General features: G+C 35.8%; 1 protein-coding gene across 4 annotated transcripts in view; it reads right to left on the bottom strand.

The window, feature by feature from the left end:
- CNTN1 (contactin 1) overlaps positions 1–17,619 on the bottom strand; it is a 399,377-nt gene that overhangs the window by 145,371 nt on the left and 236,387 nt on the right. For all 4 annotated transcript variants that reach the window (XM_073020625.1, XM_008002892.3, XM_008002893.3 and 1 more), the window contains exons 5-9: positions 15,295–15,467; positions 13,090–13,185; positions 5,711–5,917; positions 1,876–1,975; positions 1,558–1,739 (exon numbers count right to left, since the gene is read on the bottom strand). In XM_073020625.1, the coding sequence (XP_072876726.1) occupies positions 1,558–1,739; positions 1,876–1,975; positions 5,711–5,917; positions 13,090–13,185; positions 15,295–15,467 (758 nt within the window). The remainder of the gene's footprint in view (positions 1–1,557; positions 1,740–1,875; positions 1,976–5,710; positions 5,918–13,089; positions 13,186–15,294; positions 15,468–17,619) is intronic.

Genomic DNA, 17,619 nt, shown 5'->3' with positions numbered 1-17,619 from the left:
ATCTTAAATTACCTGCTATAAATACGTGCTCTGTCACCTTGGTTCTTCTAAGGCTTTAGATATTAGACAGTTCAAAATACTATTCTGTTGAGAACCTGGAGTGTAGTTTTCTTAATATGTTGAATAAAAACAGGTCTATAAGCTTAAGAAACCTAGTAGAAAGTGGTGGATTTATTTCAAAAGTTTAAAGGATCTTACCTAGAATTTTCTTCCTTTCAGGAGGCCATTTCATGCACACTTGATATTTATCACATTAACATTACTGTGGCATTGGATATACAAGTCTGAAGTTCAGCGTAAATGTTTGGGTTAGAGCATTCAGGGTATAGAATGTGTCTAAAGCCATGATCATGAATGGGATCATAAAGGGAGTGACTGAAATGGAGATGGGGTTCACAGATGGAACCCTGATCACGCCAATGTTAGAAAGGTATGGAGTTGAAAGGCAATGGAGAATGAAAGATGATACAAGGAAATGAATAACAAAGTGGGTTGCAAACATGAAGCACAGAAAGTGAATCATGAAGAAAGGAGGGACCAACTGTGACAACCACTGCTGTTAGATCAAACAAGTACAACTGAGAATTGATCGTTAGCTTTAGCAATATGGAAGTCTGTGATGATGAAAAGAAAGGTTTCTGTGGAGAGGTAGAGATGCAAATCATGTTGGAGTGCATTTAAGAGAGAAGAAAAACTGGAGATGGAAACAACACTTTTAGAGAGTATGAGTGAATCTGTCAAATTTTTTATTCCTTTTTGGGAGAGACAGGAGAAAGTGAAATGAAACAGTAGCCAGAGTTAAAAATGAATAATCCTGTGGAAGCCCTCCATGTTTCTTTAGTTGTGACCTGCGAGGTTCATGTTGTGGAACATTATAGTTTCAGTCTGGAAAGTTTCCAATGTGGTCCGAAAAAAAATCTCTCTTCCCAAATGTAAGTTTATTTTAATGTGTGAAAATGAAAGGTTTGTGCCAAGATAATTTTGTCAAAAAAAAAAAAAAAAAAGATTCCTTAGACCAGTGGTTCTCAAAGTGTGGCTTCAGGACCAATAGTAGCAACATCCTTTGGGAATTTGTTAAAAATACAAATTCATGAACCCTTAACAAACCTCTGAATTAAAAATTCTGAGAGTTTGGCCCAGCAATCTGTGTTTTAACAAGCCCTCTATGTGATGTTGATGCATGCTTAAGTTTGCAAACCACTGACTTAAACTAAGTCATAACATATAGCTTCTTCTATAAATAAAAAGATACTCAAAAAAGACAGTGATAAAATGAGTAAACAAACTACATTAAGTGTATATTCTGAAAATTACCAATAACACTTCTATTGATCCATTGCTATTACCTATGGTTCAATTGGTAATAAGTTCATAACTTCTATAACTCATAGTTGTGACTTCATTAGACATATGAGAAATATTTTATCTTTCTCCATGATGTAACATACATCACTGTTGTTAAAACTATTAATCATTATATAGTAGTTTTTCAAGTATGGAAATGGTTTTAAATAAGATATTGATGAAATTTATACAAAATTAAAATAATATATCTACCTTGAACATAAATTCTTGCTTGATGTTTATCCTTTCCTCTAATGTTCTCAGCCTCACATTCATAGATGCCTTCATCTTCTAGCTGAATATTGAAGATCTTAAGAACAGCCCCAGAGGTGCTAATCTCAGCAGTGCTTGGCATTGGTTCTAGAACCTTCCGCCATCGGATATCCGGAACAGGACTTTAAACAGAAGATACCAGTGCTAAAGTTTCACACACTTAAAAGACAATTACTTTATGTTTATAGCTAAACAATTATTTATTTCCTAAAATGGTACTATTTCTATATATATTAATGAAAGTGTCAGTATACTTACTTTCCAAGTGCAAAACATTCTAAGGTCACATTTTGGCCCATCAGTGCATATACATCCTTGAACTGAACTACAATATCAGCAGGATATGGTTTTGTTGTTCCTAATATTAAGAGAAACACAAATGTTCACTAATTATTAGGCACAATAGTAGTTACTCTTAAACATGGTAATTCTGTAGGATTAGAGCTGCTTCAATATGGAAGCTTTTCTCTGTACAGGTACTGGTCATATCATAATGGATAGACTTGTTTGTTTATGCACAGTATGAATATAGTATAACTTCCCAGCATTTTCATAAATATTGGCTCATTCTGACAGCTGCATAACCAACGTGACTTAATTTACTAAAAAAATTCCTGTTTTGGCTGGGCGCGGTGGCTCAAGCCTGTAATCCCAGCACTTTGGGAGGCTGAGATGGGCAGATCACGAGGTCAGGAGATCGAGATCATCCTGGCTAACACGGTGAAACTCCGTCTCTACTAAAAAATACAAAAAAAACTAGCCGGGCGAGGTGGCCGGCGCCTGTAGTCCCAGCTACTCGGGAGGCTGAGGCAGGAGAATGGCTTAAACCCGGGAAGCGGAGCTTACACTGCACTCCAGCCTGGGCGGCAGAGCGAGACTCCGTCTCAAAAAAAAAAATTCCTGTCTTTAGTGAACAACAGATACGTGGCAAACATTGTGATCACTGCTGCATGGAACTCAGGAAGATAGAGAAAGAAAATTAAGGAGAAGGAAAGAGAAGAAGGAGAAGAGAGTAGAAAAGAAAGATGCAAGGCAAGAAACTAAGGAGAAAAGAAATGCCCAGAGATAAAGGCAAAGGGAAACAAATTGAAAAGAGAGAAGGAGAGAGAGGGAAAGAAGGAAAACATTTACTCAGACAACACAGCACTCTTCAAAATAAACACTTATTTAGCATATCAGTCCTGAAAGATGTGTTAATCCTTCAGGCTTACAGAGAAAATCAGGTTCAGAAAGGTGAAAGGCATTATTTAGGATCACAAATTGAGTGTATACCTCACATTGTAAAATACTAAAGAGACAAATAAATAAATAATGATATATAACCCAAACCAAAATGGGTACTCTGAAAGAGTGACTGATGAGGAGGGTAGTTAGAAGTAGGTAAGGGCTATAGGACTCTGAGGCAAATATGGCATTTAAATTCGACCAGTTCAGGTTGAGCAAACAGCATATTATCACAAAGCTCCAGGAGTGTGCAAGGAATTTTAAAAGGTTTAGGAACTCAAATGATGCTGAAGTATATGAGCTGGAACCCACAATCTAGAAGGACTGAAAAAATGATAGAAAGATTTTGAGACGAATTTTCTCAATAAGTAACGTATTCGTCTGTTCTCACTCTGCTAATAAAGACATATCTGAGACTAGGTAATATATAAAGGAAAGAGGTTTAATTGACTCACAGTTCTGCATAATGGGAGGTCTCACAATCGTGGTGGAAGATTAAGGAAGAGCAACGGGAAATCTTACATGGCAGTGGGCAAGAGACAGCATGTGCAGGGGGAACTCCCCTTTATACAACCATCAGATCTCATGAGACTTATTCACTACTACAAGAACAGTATGGGGGAAACAGCCCCCCATGATTCAATTATCTCCACCTGGCCCCTCCCTTGACAAGTGAAGACTATTACAATTCGAGGTGAGATTTGGGTGAGGACACAGCAAAATCGTATCAAGTAACTACCACAGGGACTTGGTAAGAGAAGTAATATGGATCATATCTTTGGTTTAAGTCGAAGACCTTGTTGGCATTTTTAAAGGATGGAGCATGGAGAGGAGAAATATATATAGAAGACAATCTCAGAGGTCCATAAAACGCTGTTTCAACACTTTAGGCAAAACAGGTGAGGGCCAAACCTAGGGCATAGTTACAGTGAAAACAGAAAGGAAATAGTAAATATAAATTGTATTTTAGAGGCAGAATCAACAGGACGGCTCCTTGGATCAGTGTTTCTCAAGGTGTAGATTAAAGGCTCAATCATCAGAATCACCTAGGATACTGGTTCAACTTGTGGATTCCTGGGTCACATTCCAGGCCTGATGAATCAATACGTCTGGGTCCTGCATTATTCCCAAAACTCTCCAGGTGCTTACATACTAATTAAGAACCACTGGGTTAGCTGTACCGAAGATCAGTGGAAATTGGGATTTGATAATAAATCATGCTACCTTGAGTTATTAGAAATAAAATTGTGTTGCTAAATAAGCTAAAGAAAAGGAGAAGGTTTTGGGGAGAAATAACGTGTATTTGTGACATTTTGAGCTTAACATCTTTGAGAGCTTTTTGGGGGGACAAGTCCAGGATACAGGAAGAATTGAGATCTAAACACAAGAAAAATTTCAGAGCTGTGAACTTGGAGTCTCCTGAAAAGGTATACTGTTGAAAATGTATAAGTGGGTGAGAATATCAGGAAAGATTAGAGGAAAATATAAGAAAGAAGAATATTTTGTGAAGAATATTCTATGCAATTTGTCAAAGAGGCAGAAGGGAGATGAAAAGTTCAGGAAATTAGGTGAAGAAAGAAAACTTCATGAAAGGCAGAAGAGGCAGTGTCAAAGCTCGAACAGAATAAGGACTGCAAAGTATCCTTTGGATTTAGCAAATAGGAATTCATAATAATTCAAAATTGCATTGAATACAAGAGAATATGCAGAGAGAATGAAGTAGAGTAGAATCTGAAGATTCAGGAAAGGAGAAAATAAGTGATGTAGTGAAGTTTCTAATTGAAACAAATGAACCAGAACAACTGGAGAATTTAGCTTGAGCAGGGGGAGAAATATTTTTGATACTGAGACAAAAAGTCAGAAAATAAATAGAAGTGCTGAACTGCAAGTGTATTTCTGGGGAAGAGTAGAAAGAAAATCAAGAGAATTTTTACATGATGGCTTCTTTTCAGTCTATGAAGTAGGGGGTGAGATTATCTCTTAAAACTGAGAAAAGAAAAATGAGCCAGAAAGTCAACAATATTTTTTGAATACCAATTATGTGAGCGTTGTCTTGCAGAGAAAAATAAAAATGGAACCTCAATGGTATTATGGCATTTTTCCCATCATCACACTGTACTTAGGGGTAAAGGCAGGAACCAGACCTAAATCTGTTAATCTGAAGCTGGTATGCTCTCATGAGCTTGAATTTGCTGATATTAATGTAGCAGAAGGACTTGGATAGAAATAATGTAAAGTAAGCAAGTATACTGTGATTTGATTCTCTTAAGCAGCAGTGCATTTTAAAGGGGAAGTAGTTCAATTGGAGCTTAGGGAAAGGCCAATCAGATTGTCAGTGGTCATCCGCCGTGGTACTACCAGGGTAGCACCATACGCTGATTATGCAGATTACAAAAGACAATTTTTGTACTTATTTGTATCATGTAAATAGTTTCTTAAAAATACCAAAATAATCAAAATGACTTAAAAAAATTCTACAGTTACTATTGTTTGTTTTGATCTACAAATCATTTGATTTCTTCATGAGCTTACTAAGAAGTAGGAATGGCCGTGAAACAAAAAGTAGATGCCAGCGATTTCCACTGTAACCAACACATTAGAACTTGACTAAAGTATCAGTCCCCTGTGTATTTCCCGAGCTAGAGGCAACTCATCCGAACACAACCTTCTTACAGCAATTTTATTAACTGAATCTTCTCAACGCAAAAAGCTTAGGACCAAGCCTTTGGCCCCTTCAACATGCATCCCCTTCTATATTGTCCTTCCTGAAAAACCAGCTAGTCCTCACTGGGTATTTCTTTTCATTACGGTAAGTATACCATATGTAGACAACCTTGCGAAAACAGAGTGTAACAAATAAAATACTTACGTTCAGGTATTGGAATGAGTGGGATGAATTTGCTGAACACGCTCTTTGTAATAGAAGGACTGGAAACAAAGCAGGAATAATTGCCTTTGTCAGAAGCCTCAACATTTGCAATGTAGAGATTGCCATTTGTCTGAGACACAAATCGTCGTTTATCCATTGTGATAAATACAGGAAATTCATTTAGAAGCCAGCGGTAGCTAAGATCATCTAGAAGAAATTATTTTCTTCTAAATATGAAGTGCTTCTCCCAAAGCTGTTACATAATTTAATAGAGGCTAGTAACAAGCTATCACTTAATCTAACAGAGGCTATTGAAGAGCAAATGTTAGGAGAAAGCGAAGACACAGTGCACACTTTAAAATATGTACCGTATTTTACATGAATATAAGCATTACGCTAAGCAATTACATCTATTTATCTATATTTCTATTACTTTATAAACTATTAACATTCTTGCTTTCATTTCATTGACGGGCTAAGTGAAACTCGAAGAGGTTACATAATTTGCTTAGAATTTCATGACTATTATGAAGAAATAGTATTTTGAATCCACGTCTAATAACTCCAAAGCCATGATTAATCTGCCGTACTGTATTTTATAAATAAAATTAAGATTACTTACCATATTATCACTTTATCTGTTTATGTGTGTGTGTGTACACCTATTTTAAATTATAGAGTTAGAAATGAGCTTACGTAACCTATTGTGGTCACATTAAAAAGAGAAAACTACAGAAACAGGGAAAAGTATGGTACTGGTTTAATTAAATATTAGGAGACATATCATATGGTAACTCTTACCCACATGAAATTCCTTTGGCTGAACACACTAACTAGTTAAATGGAAAACTGAATTTCCTCCTTAATTTGCTGAATTTCGTATAGTTTTCTATTCCTTCCTTCCTCTCTGTTTTGATGAATGACTCTCCAGGAGTCATTCCACAAATACACAAAAGGAGACAATGGGCAACGCACACCTTTAGGTCAAAAAATAATGATTCCCTTCAAAACATCTTGATCACATAAAGACAGTTTCTACTGAGAAGAATGTAAGTGGGAATCTCTCTAGGTCAGACTAAATAGGATTTTAGGTGTAAAATGGTGAAAAACCAAGAACTCACAGCACTCAGGCTTCTTTTAAAAATGAATAATCATGACAAACGGCTATTTTGCATTGGGGAACTTAACGTGGCTAGCAAAGCTTTCAAAGAGAGTGTGAAAGCACAATGATTATGAAAAACTAAAAGAGATGCACATTATATAAGTTTCACATAATGGGAATAATAACCTTGGGATTATATTTAGCTTAGCTATGTAATTTTCTCCAGCAAAATACAACATCAAGAAAGACAGTGAATATGATTATATTATTTTGGTTTTCAACATTGATTTTTTTAAATTATAGAAGAAGCAGCATATGTTTATTATTGAAGAAACAGAATACAGTTAAAAAGAGGCAGAAAATTAGACTACTATAATTAGCCTCTAACTCAGAATTATGGTTAACATATATTTCTAGGCAGTTATATCTGTGAATAATTGAATTCTTTTAATTTTTTTCTTTTTGCTGATTTAGGGTCACCAGATAATTAGGATAGGAAAATATTTAGGGAGCTGCTTAAATGTCTTAAATGAGGGCTCCTGGGATAAGTAAAGAAGTATCACATTCAGAAAGGAGTATCAAGTAGTCTTTCATTCAAGCTGATATGTACAGTACATTTAAAAGAAGACTTTGATCTTTTCTGATTCTGAAATAATATTTCCTATTCTCAGTTGAAATGTAAGTCCAAATTTTGTAGGGATTTCTGTGAAAAATTAAATCCTCACTCTCCCTGCCCCACCACCAAAGCCAAAAATGTCAAGAAAGTATTTCCTTACAGAGAAAGGACTTTTGTAACTATAGGATGTATGAAAGATACTTCCCACAAAATGCATTTAGAGTAATCTGAATCCTCAGTGGTTATGTGAATACAGAGACCTGAATTTTAATTCTCAGTATGACTTTTATCAGTCACTCTATTACTTATTAGTCACTCTATTTCTCAATTTCTCTAAAATGTAAGACAGTTTCCTGCCCCCCATTCATCAAAGATGTGTGTAAAGAAATGAAAGAAGTGATGGTATTTGATCCTTACAAGGGATAAATGCTAACTCGGAGAAGTTATTGTGATGTTGTATGAACATAAGTCTTGGACTATAGAACAACTGGTCTGACTGACTGTCCCATGTAGATTCTCTAATTTATTTATTTTGCAAAACCTGAGTACTTTCCAAGTGCTGCTAAACAAGATAGATGTGGCCTTTGCATTTGTGGGACTTGCAATGTAAATAATCTAAATTTATTTAACAAATCTTACTTATTTTTAAAGCCATTCACTTGGACAAAACAATAATTGCAATTTGTTAGAATCTGTCAGCACTTATTACAACAAAGGTAGGAAGGGCTCTTGCCATTTTTAAATGGGGGATCCAAGGCCTAATAGGGTGAAGTGACTTGCCGGAGGTCATACAGCAAAAGGGAGGCAGAACTGATGTTCTCACCTCCTTCCCCACCCACCATCACCAAAATTAGCTGTACCAAGACTGGAGCAATAGCCACCCTGACTCTCCGACTTATGGATGAGACATGATTTTGTCAATCAAAAGCTAAGCCCTGATCTAGTTTTTTCAAGGACTCAACAGACCATCTTCTTTGTGTCTTTCCTAGCCCTATGCAGATGATAAAATCAACCATCTTTGCAAAAGCCATCTGTTTTCCTCAGATTATAGACTGGATTAAACAATAAATTACTATAAAATTATTTTTTCAGTAAGTGTCAGCATATGCTTAAGAAATGTTGCTTTTACTGGTAGATATATGAAACTTCTTGCTTTTACCCCAGAAATCTAGAGCACATATATTACAGGAGAAATTCATTTTGTCCAATTACAATGCATTTGGCTAATATCATTGTATTACTTTGAACTACACCACTTATGTAATCTTGCAAAATGCTATATGTATCTGCTTGAAATACACTTGAACTTCTTTAGTTCAAACCATGGAGAAATAACCTGAAAACTTTTTAGAAGATTTTCTTGCCTTTTAGAAAATTAGCTTGAACAGAATGGAATTTGCCTACACCAAAATCACTGTAGCTTCTGATCAGTACTTTAACACAATAAACTATACATTAAACACGTTTGGAAAGAAAGTTTTGATGTGAGCTAATGTGTTCCTTACCCTGGTCTCTCATTCCTGTCTATTTTTGTAATGATCTATTTAGTCTATTAAGATTCTTTCAAGATTATATTCAATATTCCAGGAGTTGTTATTCTGAACAGTACTCTTATTTTCTTATCCATTTTAAATTTCATAATGTCTCTATTATGAGGTATCTCTTATTTTGTTAACAATACCTACCCTTAAAATGACAGACTTTTTTTTCCCTTTATTTCTCTCTTGCTATATACAAAGATATGATTTATATTTTGTGAAATGGAGTAAGTTGATTTTTGATCATGATATTGACAGAAAATTAGTTGGAAAGGAAGCATTATGTTTTCATTTTTGAGAGTCTGTGAGTTTAAAAAGTCTTCCACATTTATGAATTATTTATTGCAATATAATAAAATCAAACAAGTAAGTTTATGTTTTCAGGAAACTTAACCCCTACACTTAATTTAATGAACAAATCTATTTGCTCTTTCTTTCATTTTCTCACTCTCACAGATATTATATTGAGCACTTACTCTGTGCCACACACGAGGAAATTAGCTGTATATCAAATGTTATAAAATTGAGTGAACATTTGTACTGAAATGCACATTTATGATCACTCTTGATAAATAAGTAAAGTGGTCCAAATGAGAGTTTCCCCCCTTGCAAGGAGCTGCAGACCATCCAAGTACAGAGAAAAGTATATGGGATTGCAAAAGTTGACATGTTTCCTTTTGGACTTTTTGCCTGCACATAAATGAGGAAGGTAACATCTCTATAATCCTGAACTAAAAATCTTTAGTGTAGTGAAATGTACTAAATAATAACAGATACAAAACATCAACTGTACTAAAATATGTTTTATTTACTTTAATAATAATCTATTGAAATTATATATCTTTGGCAGGGCATGGTGGCTCACGCCTGTAGTCCCAGCACTTTTGGAGGCAGAAGCAGGCAGATTGCGAGGTCAGGAGTTCGAGACCAGCCTGACCAACATGGTGAAACCCCGTTTCTACTAAAACTACAAAAATTAGCTGGGTGTGGTGGTGTGCACCTGTAATCCCAGCTACTCGGGAGGCTGAGGCAGGAGAATCACTTGGACCCGGGAGGCGGAGTTTGCAGTGAGCCAAGATTGTGCCACCGCACTCCAGCCTGGGTGACAGAGTGAGACTCCATCTCAAAAAACAACAACAACAACAAAAGAAACTACATATCCATTTTATCATTTTCATATACATTTTAAATGAGGAAATTAAGATGTAGACATGCCTAAGTTTACTTGACATAGTAAGGACTGAATCTCAGATCACCAAATAGAATCAATAGGTTTGACAACTCTAAATAATTGTATATATAACATTCTTAGAGGTTCAGAACCCAAAGACAGATTCCTTTGCACCCTCAACCCAAGTTCTAAGTCACAAAACATAAAACCTTAATTTACCTTCTTTAAAAAGGAAGGAGATTTCTAGCAGAGAGATAGTAAAATAGTATACATACACGTATACATACACGCATGGTTTTGAAGCAAATGTCTATTTTTATATCGGTTGAAGGTGGTATAACTGATGAACTATTCAGATTTATTCTGTGAATTATGTCTCTTGGACTCTTGAACCAACTTTATTTTTGTTTTTGTTTTTGTTTTCCATGTAAACATATTCATCTTTATTGAGATAAGGAAGTAATGGACTCTTTTGGCTTAATGGTTTTAAGTTTCTGCCAACCTTGCTCTGGCCAATGAAATTCTACACTCAGCACCATGGCTAAGAGGCAGCAAAGACTGAAAGCAGGACTTACCTTAGAAAAATCTCAGAGCCTGTTCCTTGGACCCCTGCTCCTCGCTTTCTATCTATTCTAATTCCCTAGGTAATCACGCTGCAGTCCCATGGTTTTGAAAACAACTTATAGAATGATGAATCACAAATGTATATTCCAAGCTTAGACATCACCCCTGAAATCTACACACATATAGAACTGCCACCTTGATTTCCATTTGGAAGCTTAACAGACGCTTCACATTTAACATGTCCACACCTATTCCTTCAGCTGAAGTAATGGCAACTGCATTCTTTCAGGAGCTCTTGGCAAAAATTTTATGCCACCCTCAACTTTTATATTTATCTTATATATCACATAAAATCCACAAGCAAGTCCTCTTGGCTTCTCCTTCAAAAGATATGTAGAATTTAACCAAAATATACCTATATTTCTATATAGAATTTAATATATTCTATTTATCTAGAATATGCCTGGATTTATCTTCCCACCTCCACTGCCACCATTGTGGCCCATCACATGCTACCTAAATTATTGCAATACCTCCAAACCGATCTCCTGTTTCCACCTTTTCCCTCCCCAGGTCCTTTCTTAAAACAGTAACCAGAGTCACCTTTCTATAACTTAAGTCATGTCATGTGTCTCCTCTGCTCAAAGCCCTGAAATGTAAATCGCATTCAAAGTAAAAGCCAAAGTTTTAATAACTGCTATGGATCATAAGGTCCTCCATAATGCAGCTCTTGTACCTCTTTTATTTCATTTATTACTACCCTCTGCCTTATTCACTCTATGACAGCCACCCTGCCTTCCTTGTTTTTCCATAGTCTGACCTCAGCATCTGCCTGGCATGCTCTTCTCTCAGATACTCATATTGTTAGCTCCTTTACTTCCTTCAGGTGTTTATTCCAACTTTCCTTCTAGTGATGCTCCTCCTGAGTTCAGTCATCCCTCAATACTTACTCTCTCTACTTCCCTGCATTATACATATATATATATATATCTCCTTATTTTCAATATCTAACATGCCATGTCTTTTAACCATTTTTCTTATTAAGGTCTAACTCTCCCAGCGGAAGACCTCTGAAGGCTGGTAGCTTTTCCTGTTTTGTTCCACTAGGCATTTCTGTGGATTACATTGTGCCTGCTGTATAATAAGTACTCATAAGAGATTTTCTGAGTCCGTGAGTGATGGAGTGAAGTCCATCCAGTATTGAATATGGTCAAATGTAGTCACTGTATACTTTTGGCCATTACTTTGTGGGAAATGCTATGAAAATGGTAGGTTTTAAAATATATATTAAATATATATTTAAATATGTAGTTTCTTAAGAAAAAGGCTTTTCTCATTGAAAGGATGTTACAAAATTTTGAATTTTATATGTCCCTCCATATTTATCAAGCAATCATCTTTCCCCTATTATGGAGGAAATCACCAATATTTGATATGTAAATAACCATAGCTATATATATATACACATATATATAATATATAAACACACACACATACATACATACACACACATACACACCTAATTTCACATGGAATACATAATGTATAATTTTGTGTGAAATATATGTGTGTGTATATGTACATACACACACATCAGATTGATGTATTCCACACAAAATCCTGCATGTATTCTAAAAGCCTGTTAGGTTTCAGTCTCCATGGAGATGTTTAAAGTCAAATTAATGGCATATTAGAACTATAAGAATAGAAACATGATTTTTAAATTGTGAAAAGAGGTATTTATGTATTGTTTCAAAGGGATATTTGATAAATAAATGAAAATTGGTGAAAGTGTATGAAGAATTCATCTTTTAATTAGCACTTTGGTGAATTTTGTCTTAGCCATATAAAAGTACAGAAAACATACATTCAAAGTTGAATTTCATAACAGATGACAATTAAGCCCCATTTATAAAGTAGATGATTATTCTTGCTGATTGGCATTTCTAAGGAGATTAATAATTTATTATGTCTTTATCCCTTTCTAGTGTTTAATTACACAGGGCTCACAGTATTTTATAGATACTAACTTATTAAGAAAATGATTGATTATACATCGTTTCTTGGTACTATTCTATTTCAGGAATATTTTCTAGAAAATCTAACAGAATTTCCCTGTGGAATAGGAACTTTAATGATGGCATAATACAACATATATAAGTTTATAAACTGAAATGATTAGAGATCCTTGGGACTAGAGCCAGGTGACTAATGAGCTGAGAAAGGAAGTGTCCATAACAATTAGTGACACATTACAAGATATGTAAATATTCAGTCTAATTTAATTAATAATGAGCCATGATTATCAATAATGTAGCATTATTATTAAGAATATGGAAACTTGTCCATTTTGTTTCATAGATGCTAATAGAGAGGAATTAAGTTTACCTGGAAAATGGTACGGAGGGTCACAGAGAAGCACCATTCCTTTCCCTTCTTTTACTCTGACCTCAGGACGTTCCTCAGGTGGAAAAGGATCAAGATCTAATTACAAAAGAAAAAAAGGGAAACATTCATTCCCACATCAATAGAAACAGAGACATTCATCAATTTTACCTTTCAGCGAATAACTCATTCTTGAGATACAGCACTTTTCAGTGGTTTGGCGAAGCCTAGTAAAGTCAGCTCCTCGTTCTTACATTGCTGAGATTTGTATACACTATTAAAAAGTTCTGTGATGAGCTCAAAGTCTACGGATATTGGGAGCAGCCTGCATAACAATTCGGATGACCCTGAAAATCACAAATATCCTAAAGACTTTTGTTTCAGACTTGGGGAGAATCTCAGTCAGAGTATCTGGAAATATAATGAAATCAGACAATACCAGGATCTACCAAAGAAAGTAAGAAAGAAAGAACAAGTTAAGAGGAATGGACTCATTTGAAAGGTATTTCCCTTCCTGAGGGAGGGCTTGGATATTAGGAAGGAATAAGGGTGAAAGGCAGGACCCTATTTAGGGAACGTGAAAGTGACCAATCTCTCGCTCCTTCTCAAATTCTGGGTTTGCTTCAGTTTTAATTTTCTTTACTCTTTTCTGTGTATTTGGAACTTACATTTCGCTTGATTCCTTGATATTCTTCTTCCAGTTCTTCATTTGTTTTACTGACACTCATTCTATTTTTTTTTCTGCCTCTCTTCCTGTTCCTTACCTGTGATCAGCAGCCAAATCATAACATCGAATTGTTACTTTTCTCAGTATAAATTGTATACCTCTGAAAATCCATCTATTCCAAGTGTTACTTTTTTGCAGAGGACTTTTCAAATCCACTTCTCTAGGCCTGGTGTCTTATTTGAATGCCATCCCTATCCTCAATAGCTTACTTGACATTTCCACTTGGATAACTCAATATCACGATAACCTCTGCATGTGAAGCAACCATTTAAATGCTTCCTGCCATCCTTGAAATTGCTTTTCCTTGCTCCCATCCCATTATTAATGAGAACAGAATGTTTCTGCCCTTTGACTAGATATTCCTTGGGAAACAAAATTTACAGTCTTCTTTCCTTTTGTGCAACCTGTTAATTCCTTCCTTTATATCTACGTTATTTACATTTTCACTCTCACCACACTAATTTAATCTTACTTCTCTTCCTGGACCTCTCTCATTCCCTCCTGATAAACCCTACCATGAAGGACTTCTTAAAACATTGTTTTCATCCTATAATTCATTTTGCAAAAGATTTAAGTGCTGATTTAAATCATACTGGAGATCGCCTGGTCCAACTCATCTCCCAATGTAAAACTTTCTTTCAAAACAACCTCTAATTTTTAGCTTAGCACAGTTTTTCATTATTAGTCCTAATTAAATGTTTCATGTAATTTAAATTTAATATAAATTAACTAAAATATAATTACATTTATTCCTACTATGAGAAATTAAATACTAGAGAATAAGATATTGTCATGTTGGGTTAATCTTTGAAGAGTCACAGCCATTATGTTGCAATATGTGACATTTTCTTCCCCCAAAAGCCCCTTTGATAATACAAGGCTTGGCGCTTCCATTGATGCATTTCTTTTCTTTTCTTTTCTTTTCTTTTCTTTTCTTTTTTTTTGAGAGAGATTCTTGCTCTGTCACCAGGCTGGAATGCAGTGTCACAATCTTGGCTCATTGCAACCTCCACCTCTCGGGTTCAAGCGATTCTCCTGCCTCAGACTTCTGAGTAGCTGGGATTACAGGCACGTGCCACAACGCCCAGCTAATTTTTGTATTTTAAGTAGGGACAGGGTTTCACCATGTTGGCCAGGATGGTCTCGATCTCCTGACCTCGTGATTCACCAGCCTTGGCCTCCCAAAGTGCTGGTATTACAGGCATGAGCCACCACGCTCATCCTGATGCTAATTTTTAGAGAGTCAAGATCCTCAGACCCCAGCCTTCCTTTATTTGACAACATCATCTTTCATTGTTTTGAGTGCATTCATAGTATGCCTTGTGGTGCTTTGTTGTCTCCATCACACAATTAGGGCCCACTCATCTTGTAAGATCTACCTCATCTATGATGCCTTCCTCTCACTATCCTTTCTTGATGGTTCTTCTTGCTGAACTCACCTAAACACGCTTGCCCTTTTTAAAAAGTTACAGTTTACTTACATCCAAAGCTCAGGGTTGCTTCAGTGCTTCTGACCATCCCGTAGCTATTGGATGCTAAACAGTAGTAGATTCCAGCATCTTTCTGTTTATCAGGGTTGTTGATAACAAGGTTTCCTCCTACCATACTGTATCGATCACTTGTGAGATCAACGTCCCCATTATTCATTCTCCATCTATGAGGAAAAGACGCAAAGGTCATATCACAGGTCATGAGACCTAGAAACTCTACGGAGCTAACACAGTTCTAAAATAATTTGGGTACGGCTTCATGTGAAGTCAGACAATTAAGAATATGATTCAGGTGGTATTTCTTTGTATTCTATAATTCTGAGTCTCTAGGACCATAATTTGTAATTTAGCTCAGGTACAGACAGGTAAAACTCAAAGTACGTGACGTATTTTGTCTTTTTTTTGTGAGGTATCTCAAGTGACAAATATTTTGCTGAGTTTTTCTCCATAAATTGATTTCTTGGGATGTAATTGATAGCCATCTATGCACCAGTTAGATTCATACATATGCAGATATACTGTCTAAAATATTAAAAGCATTGTTCTACCAGAAATAAGTATAAAATATCAATATTTGACTCTAAATTTCAAAGTAATTTTTCAATAAAACATACTAATTGACATTGGGTTCTGCTCAATAAGTGACATATTCTGACCACTAGAGGTCAGTCACACAATTTGAAAATGATAAAAGTCAGTAGGGTTTTTGAAAATTTATTCTGAGCCACAAATATACAAGTAAAACTGGATTTTCCTCAGCCTAGAGTTAGTGGTCACTTATGTCTTTTCTCATTACTCAAAGATTACTTTTAATAAAGTAAAAAAGGTGAACAATTCTTTTTCTCCCCAACCACATAATATCATAACAATGTAAGACGTGCTGCAGATAATCAGAGCATTAACTGATAGGGATAGTATTATAAATAGACTGGAAACAGGGATCTAACTTTCTGATGTGATGATGAAAAGAATGCATGTAAAAAATAGTTCTCAGATGTATAATTTTATAATCATTCTTTATCAGGGTTTATCCTTTAAAGTTCCATGTCCTGAGGAAAGTCATAAGCCTAGAGCTGCGGTCAAATCGCTCAAGTAGTAGTGGCTTGTGGCCACATCACTCATTCCCTGGCCACTTCTAATTTGAGTAATAATCATGCCCAAAAGTCCTAATGACTTTAGAATATCTGTCATCAAATCAAAGTTACTGGAACATTATTAGTTACAATTTTTTCAGTATAGGAGATAATTTAAAAGCAAGTATAGAAAACTGTGATTTTGCATTTTTAAAACTTACTAAATTACAATCCAATGAATAAAGCCTTCCTCTTACCACAGGTGATGGCAATATTGTCCCTGCCTGAACCATCTAGTATTAAGTTGCTTAGCTCTTGTCAGGACAGTGGATTTCTTTGTTGGGCAGCTCCAATTTTTGTAATTTCTCCCTCATTATATTGGTTCCAACTTTTTGTTTATTATCTTAATTTCCTCCACATGGATCTGATTGTGCTTGTGACATCATATAAGAATTATCTTTTTCTGTGTTTGAAGAAGTTCACTGGTCTAGTTTCGGAAACATAGACTATTCTACAATCCTTTTTAATACTTTTTTAATTGTAATGCTTGTTTCTTTGGGGATGGAGGAAAGATAATGAAAGCCTCAAGGCTTATAAGTCAGAAGTAAAGTCCCCCATTGTACCTCTCGGGATGTTGCTATGAATAGCATGTTGTCACAGAACATGCTACAAATATAAAACTATTATATGAATAAAAAATTGGATGAATACCAAGGTTAGTATAATTTGTCCTGAAATTAAGTACATTTTTAAAACTTTTTTTTTTTTTTTTTTTTTTTTTTTTTTGAGACGGAGTCTCGCTCTGTCGCCCAGGCTGGAGTGCAGTGGCTCAATCTCGGCTCACTGCAAGCTCCGCCTCCCGGGTTCACGCCATTCTCCTGCCTCAGCCTCCCGAGTAGCTGGGACTATAGGCGCCCGCCACTGCGCCCGGCTAATTTTTTTCTATTTTTTAGTAGAGACGGGGTTTCACCATGGTCTCGATCTCCTGACCTTGTGATCCGCCCACCTCGGCCTCCCAAAGTGCTGGGATTACAGGCGTGAGCCACCGCGCCCGGCCCATTTTTAAAACTGTAAATGTTCTTTTCCATCAAACTACTTGCATCATGAGCTGATTTTTTTTTCTGTTTTTTCTCCCTTTTTTTTCCCTGTCAAATGCAGACTGCCTTCATAACAAGATTAAACATCTATCTGTCTTCTCTAGTTCTGTCTATTAATGTATGGATAACCAGGCCAAACTTAAAGT

Source organism: Chlorocebus sabaeus, chromosome 11 (assembly GCF_047675955.1).
Source record: "Chlorocebus sabaeus isolate Y175 chromosome 11, mChlSab1.0.hap1, whole genome shotgun sequence".
In the NCBI taxonomy this organism is placed as follows: Eukaryota; Metazoa; Chordata; class Mammalia; order Primates; family Cercopithecidae; genus Chlorocebus; species Chlorocebus sabaeus.
The sequence above is the reverse complement of the archived record's forward strand: the minus strand, read 5'-3'. Positions and strand labels throughout refer to the sequence as shown.